The sequence below is a fragment of the Carassius carassius genome, chromosome 12, assembly GCF_963082965.1.
Source record: "Carassius carassius chromosome 12, fCarCar2.1, whole genome shotgun sequence".
NCBI lineage: Eukaryota > Metazoa > Chordata > Actinopteri > Cypriniformes > Cyprinidae > Carassius > Carassius carassius.
The window spans coordinates 26,569,064-26,578,925 of record NC_081766.1 but is presented as its reverse complement, the minus strand read 5'-3'; the positions used below and the strand labels follow the sequence as shown (position 1 = coordinate 26,578,925).

General features: G+C 34.9%; 1 protein-coding gene across 3 annotated transcripts in view; it reads left to right on the top strand.

Moving 5' to 3' along the window:
• Positions 1–1,323: 1,323 nt before the first annotated feature.
• Positions 1,324–9,862, top strand: part of crfb16 (cytokine receptor family member B16) — a 28,978-nt gene continuing 20,439 nt past the window's right edge. For 2 of the 3 annotated variants that reach the window (XM_059563954.1, XM_059563952.1), the window contains exons 1-4: positions 1,324–1,590; positions 2,381–2,504; positions 3,041–3,228; positions 3,331–3,455. In XM_059563954.1, coding sequence (XP_059419937.1) covers positions 1,533–1,590; positions 2,381–2,504; positions 3,041–3,228; positions 3,331–3,455 — 495 coding nt within the window. In that variant the 5' untranslated portion in view covers positions 1,324–1,532. The remainder of the gene's footprint in view (positions 1,591–2,380; positions 2,505–3,040; positions 3,229–3,330; positions 3,456–9,862) is intronic. The other variant, XM_059563953.1, reaches the window with a different exon arrangement.

The following is a 9,862-nucleotide window of genomic DNA, read 5'->3' as shown; positions in this document are numbered from 1 at the left end:
TTGCCCAACACTGTAAATGAGTGATTAAAAGAAAAGAGTTAAGATGAGTTTAGCATTTCCTTAAACATTTCCCATTTGCCCACCAATTTATTTAATTTATTTGGCTACTTTCATCACACATTTAATTATTTATATATGCATTTAAACAAGAATGGTTTATTTATTTATTTGCATATTTATTTATTTATTTATTATTTTTGTAGGCTTAGTCCTCCATAGGCACAGGTTTTACACACAGTGAAATCATTGAGATTGAATGCACAGTGTTGCTGTTAATACAAATATTCATTTCAAATATAGGAAATTAAATATGTATATATTCACATGCCTGTAAATGTGTCATAAAATATATTTACAGGGATTCTTCTTTTAATCAAACTGAATTTGAATTAAATTCTTCTTTCAATTAAATTGTCAATAATAATAATAATAATAATAATAATACATTTAGTATTTTATATTACTAATGTCATATTTTATATTACTAATCCATAATGCAGATTTAAAATCTTGGATTTTAAACAACACAACTTTTTTGTGATATTAGTGGTCATAATTGGAAATGAAGAGAGGAATTGTACCTTAGATGGTTGTAGATTTGACTATGTTCTTTGAAAATATTAATTTAAACCATTACAATTATAATAGTAATAATAATAATAATTATTATTAAATTATGTTTTACATTAATTATTTTACATATTAATATATCTGGTACATATGGCTTTATTGGTCCTCATCAGACAACAAACAGTATTTTTCATCACATTCAGAATAAAACTCATTTTAGGTGTTCTTAATTACAATTCTGTTTGTGCCAGAGGCTGCCTGCAAGGCGCTCTTCTGCCATCTACAGGGTAAACATTTACATTTTATGTGACAATTAATTGCTGGCAAAAACTTATCTGCTTGGGTGGTTGTTTGGAGTCTTTCAAATTGTATTTAAATATTAATTATGTTTGTGCAGCCATTTAGTGGGATGGTTTGGGGGTCCCCCTTTGTTGAAAATGGGTTTTGGGGGTGGGTGGTGGTGGTATATCGGAAGGTTATCTTAGCAGTGCTGATTAAAGGGGCAGGGGGCACCCAGGATCTGAAATAATTGTATTTATTTTTATTTTATAAAATTTCTTAATAATAGTTAATATTTGATTACTGCAACCCCCCCCCCCCACCCCCCGTATGACATACTTTCATATAGTTTCATAAACCACATGCAACTGTAATTTTCAAACAGGTCTTACAGGTTCATTCTAGTGGACATGACGTATCTTGCCCAACAAGTTATGCTGTTCTTTGCACCCTTCTCATTTTCCATGTCAAGTTTTTCATTTAGTACACAGGTATGTTTAGAGGTGCAGATAACATGAAGACACATCCAGTCATGGAGATCGAGACTCTTCCTTTTCACATCAGCGTGATTTTCAGAGGTCATTTTACTTAAAAAAGGGAGAGTGGGAAAACCCTGCACTCTGGTTTTCGGGTTTTGCCAAAGGAAGAGGAGTCTAGTGTTCACAGAGACAGGAGAAGAGGTTATGAGCAGTGGTTTGAATAAGATTCTGTTTCCTCTGCTTCTGTACTTTACCATTAACTGTAAGTATAACCTCTCAGTCACTGTGCATTACAATTGTGAGGCATGTAATTTAACACTTCTTTCTTATCACACACTGTAAAGAAATCTATGACATTTATCGTAAAATACCAGCAGCTGAGTTGCCAAAACTTAGGTAAGGTAAGCATATTTTGCCGTGCTGTCCTGGGGGAGGGGTCCAGACCTGGAACATAGCCCAAACCCAAAGAACTCCCCTATTCCTAATTTGGGATAAAAATAGATTAGAAGTGAGAAGTTGAAGTGGAGGAGGAATGTTGAAAAACTGTCGTAGGACAGGAGGTAGGAAGGCTGCTTATATATAAACACTTGTTATGCTAGTTAAGATGGTTAGCTAAACGAGATGCACCTGTGCCAAATTGGATGATTATCTGATCGTGCTCCTCCCGAACCTTGTTAGTAAAACATAATTTAAATTCACACACAAGTATTTATTTAACTGATTATCTGAAGTTTTCTGATACTTACTGATCCTTTGCATAGTTTTCTGTTGCATTATTTTATACCACCCCAGTCATATATTTGTCAATTACTGTAAATGTTACTTATTTCGAAACATTTAACTGAACATTAGCATCTTTACCTTTCATTAAAGTGAACTTAATTTCGAGTTTGGCACTAGTATTATGTTCCTGAAATGTTTATGCAATAAATTTGAGGTTTGCCATTCTGAAAATACATACATTTGAACATGCTGATCAGTATTTGTGTGTGAGATTATTCTAGTTTTTTACCAAATGAATGACAAATGTTAATATTGGCCATGCATTTCAGATTCAAGATCACTATCCATAACTCTGAATGCCTCAATGCATTCTGTAAATATGAAGCACATCCTTAAATGGAGCCTCTTGCAAGCATCCTGTTCCATGGCTAACTACTCTGTGCAGTTTCAAGGGTAAGCAAAAATACCCACATTTATTAATCTTAAATCAGTTGAATGTTCATTCAATTCAGTATCAGCACTGCACATTTCTGTCAGTCTATGAACAAATTTGTAGACTGCAAAATACAGTTTTGAGCAAGATGAAGTTTGCACTTTGACGTTACCAAAAAAAAAAAAAAAAAAACAGTCCTACAGGCAAAACAAGTATTTAACAAGCTTAAGGTCCACCCATCACTTCAAGCATCAGGTAGTCACTGCAAAAATACTTTCTTATTTTGCCTGGTAAATAAATAAAGGTAAACTAATTTATTATAATTTATTTTAATTTATTTCACTTAAAAATATTGTCATCTACTTTTTTTATTATTATTGTGTTAATATTGACTCCTGTCTGAAAAATCTCTCTCTCTCTCTCTCTCTCTCTCTCTCTCTCTCTCTCTCTCTCTCTCTCTCTCTCTCTCTATATATATATATATATATATATATATATATATATATATATATATATATATATATGTATATAAACTCATATCTGACTGTCATTGTAGGGAGTATGAGTTATACAATCTTAACGCAACATGGGTGGATGCATATGACTGCCAAGAGATCATTGAAAACTGGTGTGACCTCACCCATGACTTGGCCTCCAACTCTGACTATAGTATCCGAATAGAGACAAACTGTGATGGCCAGAAATCATGGGCACAGCTACCAGCAACCTTCAACAGGAAAGACAGTTGAGCATTTTTGCCATTATTTTTACTAGAAAAAAAAAAAAAGGAGAGATGTCTGAAATAGCTTACCTGGATCACTTCCCATTTTTTTCTGTCTTGTATAGCAGTGTTACTGGTTCCAAAAATGATAATAAATGTGGAGGGGGATCCAGTACAGGTGGGCTTTAGTACAACTCTTTCTGATGTGACTGTCAACCTTAAAGTCTGGCAGGAGGGAGACGAACAGAATGTGAGAACCTTTTCAAACTTTCATTTTGTAACATAACATGTTTAATGACTCCAGTAATGAATGTTTGAGGACCTTAGTAAGGGTTAACAATTAGTAGAGATAACTGGGGGGGGTGGTTCAGCCTTCATGCCTGTGTTATTGTAGAAAACATAATGAAAAAGTGATTCACTTTATAGGTTTGAAGTAAGCCTTCGTAGATTGTAGAGCCTTAATGTATCCAACCTGTCACAAAATCATCTTTAACTCTTAAAACAGATTTTTAATCAAAGTAAACTCAACACATTATTCAATCAAAAAAAAAAAAAAGACAGAAAGAAAAAAAAAAAAAGTACAATGTCAGCAGGCAACAAGTCAATTCTTGAATGTTTTCACGTGTGGCAGTAAGTGATCAGGTATAAGAGGTTACCAGTAACAACAGAAATTCTATAGTTGACTACACCACCCGGAATACACCGGAACAGAACAGCCCTATAGATGGGCACACAGGTTCGTTGCCAAAGGCAGGGTGAGAGTGAGCATGAAGATATAGACTGTAATAACAAGAATCACTTTATTCAAACATGCAATTAATAATAATAATAATAAAAAGTCAGTCAATACACTACTTCTCACAATGTCTCAAATCACATCACAAACACAACCACTGAAACATACAAAATGATTTAATAAAATATAAGACAAAATGACAAAAATCAAGAGGTAAAGGGAGGTGGACAGCAGAGACCCTCGTATTTCTACCCCACATTCAACACCCATGACTCATTTGTGGAAAAAAAGACAAAATATTAAGCACTGCACTGTGAACACCAGTACAGGGTACCATGACTAACCCCTCCAACCTTAGACGCACAGAACAGCACAATCCTGTGCCAGTGCTTCTAACACATAAAACATGCAAAAATAACAAATGATAAATACTTGTTGTTAGCATGTTAAAAAAAAAATCAGTGCGTATTTCACAAGAAATATGCATTAAAAATCCCTTTGAACGGGTCAGTGTCATTGGTTGCTGAATACTTTGATCAAACCATTTCTGTGAGCTAAAGGGGTGTACCATTCATAGAATAGGATACCACCATTTAACATGCTATAGATCAGCTTATTCAACTTTTTTTATTTTGTCTTTTCATATAGCCTATAGAAAAATATATTTAAATTCAGGTTTTATGAAAAATGTTATATTATATTAGAAATAAAATGGACTAATTTTTCTCCACACATGCCTTATTAAAACATATTAGTGGACATTATAGCTTTAAAAGTGATCAAACGTAAGTTAGCATCAAAGCTTTAACATTTGTGAAAACGGTTACAGTGAAGGTAAGCAATCAATGCAGGTTTAAGACAGACCATTGTAATCAATATCTGTCTTTATAAAATAATGTGAACTTTTCTTACATTTACAGCAACGCCAGCAGGCGGAGCTTATTATGCACTCATCAGACAAACATGCAGGTGATATTATCAATTTAAACAAATTTAAAGATGTAAACTATTTAAATATGGCATTTCATAATGTATATATTTATTGAAGACTTTCAGGACAGGTAGAAGAACTTGATTTGGCTTTCCTGAGAGCAGAAGTATTCTACCGCTACCACCATTAAATATCCAATATTTATTTTTCTTTTTTCAAAAAAAGAAAACAACTTTTTTCTTGTTGTAATTTTCTGTAGTCCAAAGAAAATATCTAGATTGCAGTTTTTTAATAATAATAATAAATAAATTATATATATATATATATATATATATATATATATATATATATATATATATATATATATATATAGATATCTTCTTCAGTCATACCTTCGCTTACTCACGTTATCAACTCCTCCTGGAACATTTCCCTCAGCATTCAAGCAGGCTCGGGTAAGCCCACTGCTCAAGAAATCATCTCTAAATCCAGCGCTTTTTGAAAAACTACAGACCGGTATCCCTTCTTCCATTCATTGCAAAGACACTTGAGCGAGCTGTGTTCAACCAGCTTTCTATGTTCCTTGTACAGAACAACATCCTGGACAGCAACCAATCTGGCTTCAAAAGTGGCCACTCAACTGAGACTGCTCTGCTCTCAGTTACTGAAGCCCTGCGACTAGCAAGAGCAGCTTCAAAATCCTCAGTACTCATCTTACTGGACCTGTCTGCTGCTTTTGACACCATTCACCAGATTCTTCTGTCCACCCTCAGAAAGATGGGCATCTCTGGAACCGCACTCCTGTGGGTTAAGTCCTACCTCTCTGACAGATCCTTCAGTGTGTCTTGGAGGGGTGATGTTTCTAAGTCACAACAACTTGCTACTGGGGTTCCTCAAGTCTCAGTACTTGGACCACTTATCTTCTCCATCTACATGACATCATTAGGATCTGTCATTCAGAAGCATGGCTGTTCTTACCACTGCAACGCTGACGACACCCAAGTCTACTTCTCATTCCAACCAGATGACCCGACAGTAGCTGCTCGCATTTCAGCCTGTCTGAGTGACATTTCTAGCTGGATGAATGACCATCACCTTCAGCTTAACCTTACGAAGACAGAACTCTAGGTGATTCCAGCTAACCCATTGCTTCATCACAACCAGAATGCAGCAGCTAGGGTTGTCTTCAATGAGCCAAAAAAAGCTCTCGTTACTCCTCTCCTCATCAGGTTACACTGGCTACCAGTAGCCGCTCGCATCAAATTCAAGGTACTGATGCTTGCCTACAAGACGACCACTGGCACGGCACCAACATACCAGAACTCACTGGTTAAATCTTATGTGCCCTCCAGAAGTTTGCGCTCTGCAAGTGAACGACGCCTTGTGGTGCCATCCCAAAGAAGTTCAAAATCACTCTCAGGGACCTTTTCCTGGACTTTGCACAGCTGGTGGAATGACTTCCCATTCTCAATTCGTACAGCTGAGTCTTTACTCATTTTCAAGAAACATCTAAAGACTCAGGTTTTTCGACAGCACTTAACCAACTATTAGTAGCACTTTTCCTTTTCTTGTCTTTTCATTTATTAAAAAAAAAAAAATCCTGGCTATGCGTTCTATACTAGACTAACTAAGACTTGTCATGGCACTTGTATACTGTTGTTGTTCTCTTGTTGACCTGACTGCTTCTATTGTTCTCATTTGTAAGTCGCTTTGGATAAAAGCGTCTGCTAAATGATTAAATGCAAATGCAAATGTAAATTTGAGATTGTATAGGAAATTTGGACAGAAAAACTGTTTTACGGTGGATCACTGAGTTGACCAGTGATTAATTGAATGAGCCGTATAACATCAACTCTGCAATGGATATTAAAATCCAAAATATAGTGAAAACACTATTAATTAGCACAGTAACAAGACCGGCAGTGTAAGACATTAACTTGTAAGCACAAAACACAAGATAATTTTCTTTTCTGGATAAAATCTAAGACATATAAACTAATCAAACACATGAACACACACATTCACACATTCATACAAGTTGCAGGGAGAAAGTGAGGAAAGATTGAGTTTAAGAGAATGAAAATGTGAAATCCCAAGTTTAAAGCAATATGTGCAATTGCATAGACCCGAACAACCATCAATCACTTAAATAACCCTCGGAATGAGTTCCTCAATGAGGTTAAAATTTATATTAAATGCACCAGTTCAGCTAGAATCTGGAGGTACTTGCATTCCTTGTTTAGGGGGTTCCCATGTTGTCCTTGCTGAAAAGGGGATTTCCTGAGGTTGCTGATTGTCTGGAAGCTCAGTAGTCATTTGTAGTAAAGTCTTGGGAAGCCAGTGGTTGGGCGTTGGCTGAAGATGCAGAGTTGTGGGTTGGTTGTAGTTTTAGATGGGCACTCAAGGTTGGACTCTGAGACATGGCGTTAGGCAAAACTAAACTCAGAACATGAAACTCTCAATGGAAATGAAAATAAACTAAAGTAAAAGAACAGCAGTAAAGTTTCGACGAGACTAGGTGGTGTTTCTTCTCATACAGGCTAAGTAGCAGCAGGCATGCAGGCCAAAGCATTTGTTATTAGTCATTAACAAAGCATTAGCCAGTTATTAACAAAGACTGAATATAGTCATTAATTGTGGGTGTATTTAGTGTGTGGTTTTCTATAGAAACAAAATGCAGAGTAAATATAAACATAAACAATAATAACAATAAATTACAAACAAATATACATGATGAATATAAAATAGACAACTGAACTGATAAACAGAAGAAAATAAACTTATGTTATATACATTAAGTTAAACAGTAAACAGCTTAATGTGTTTTATACTGTATATCAAGAATATTTCAAAAACAAGCACTTAGACAATTTACCATGGCCTTAGCAGGTTCTCTGTAAATGTGTAACATAGAACATGCAAGTGGCTTCCCCCAAAATGTATAAAAAAGGCTATGACATATACTTACAACTTTGATTTATAATGTATCTTGATCTGGTGCCAATGACACTGAGTTGTTGCAGGGATTTGGTATAGCTTTAAGATCAAAGTTGACAGAGAAAGTTCATGAGCTGCTTCATGACATCAACGGAGCCTGATTTGCATTGGTTTGGTTTTGTCTACCATCACGTTACAGGTTCTTGATCAGTATGCAGTACAATTAGTCTTCTGTCCTAGCCTTTTAATACTTTCAGTAAGCCAATTATGTTTGTCACATTACTAAACCAGCATATAAACTGCCCCCCCCATTTCAGTAACAATCCAGATTACTTGCAGATATAATCTAACAGTGACACACAGCAGCCACAATAGCACTGTACAACTGAAATAGGCCTATGTTTTATTTATTTTCCCTTTGTATTCAAAACATATCCAAATGTGTTAACTATAGGGATATCATGAAATATCTTGATTCTCAAATATATGTAACTAAATGTGTTTCGCACCTTTCTAGATTATTTGATAAATAAATGGTGATGGGAAAAGTAGACTAAAAGTGTAATCTATTAACTACAAATAAAAACACAACTTTTTTACTTAAGTAGGCCTAACAGATATGGGTGTCATGCCGAAAATATTTTTAATACGACTGGCTTTGTATTTAATGTGAATTTAAAAACAATATTATAAGTTACTAATTATAACACTTTCATTTAACAGAGAGCAAAGAACATTTACATTATCAAAGAACATTTTCATTCAGTCTAGCCAGAGTTCAGGCACTCTCAAAAAATTGTTGTTTCTATTTAAAGAATTCGGCAGATAATTTCAGTCAGTGAGCAAGTGAACAAAACACCTTGTTGCAGCGATGACTCAACTGAACGTCTCTGGTTGCCCATTGCATTCATAAGCTCAACAGAATCATGTGTGACTAGTTATAATGTAGCACTGTATAAACGCAACTGTCTCTGGCTCAGCACCAACCAGCAAACACAGATTTGAATTTAGCAGCTGAGACTGTGAGACTGAATGATGTAATCACACTGGTGTGATTGTATCAAATATATATATAAAATATTCTGTTTTTTTTTTTGTCTTTTATAAGCTGCATTCAAAATTCACTTGGCTCAAAAATCTGAGGGGGCACATAGTACACCCTCACTTTGAATGGGCATGATGCCTCTGATCTGAAAGCAGGTGATGGAGATTTACTAATAATCACAGGACTGGCTTTACTGACGAGATCTGCAGGACAATCATATACGATTAATTGCACAGCCCTACTACTTAGTATTTTTATGTTTAGATGTTTACTTAAATGTTATAAAGTGCTTTAACAAATAACATAATTTCACAGATAAAGTGCTTTAATACCAATTTTCAGGGTGGCATAGGACTTTAGTACAGTAGAATACTATCTACATGTTCCGCATGTTAAATGGTGGTATCCTAGTCTATAAATGGTACACCCCCGTAAGATCACAGAAATGGTTTGATACAAGTTTTCAGAAGCCAATGACACTGACCCATTCAAAAAGATTTTTAACGCATATTTCACACATATTGCAATATGCGTTAAATACTCGTGAAATACTCGCTGATTTTTTCACACGCAAACACATTTCTAACACATGAAATAAGTGTAAAATACACGTGAAATACATGTATTTAACATGTTTAAGACGTATTAAAATTCACCACATGTTTTTGGCCCTTTTGGTTTTCCATATATAAATGCATGAAAATGTTAAATATGCAAATATGCATTTAAATATATGCATTTTGTGATATATGCATGTAAATATATTAAATATGCATGAAAAACGTGTTAAATACAAATTAAATTTGAAAATTAAATCAGTATGAATGGGTCAGTGTCATTGGCTGCTGAAGACTTGGGTCAAACCATTTCTGTGAGTTTAGGGGGGTGCACAACTCATAGACTAACTAATTAGTTTTAACCCTTAAATGCATGGATGTTTTGCCAATAATTATTACATATTCAAGTCTTAACCTGGGCCTATATTTCCAACACAGACACACTATTTGA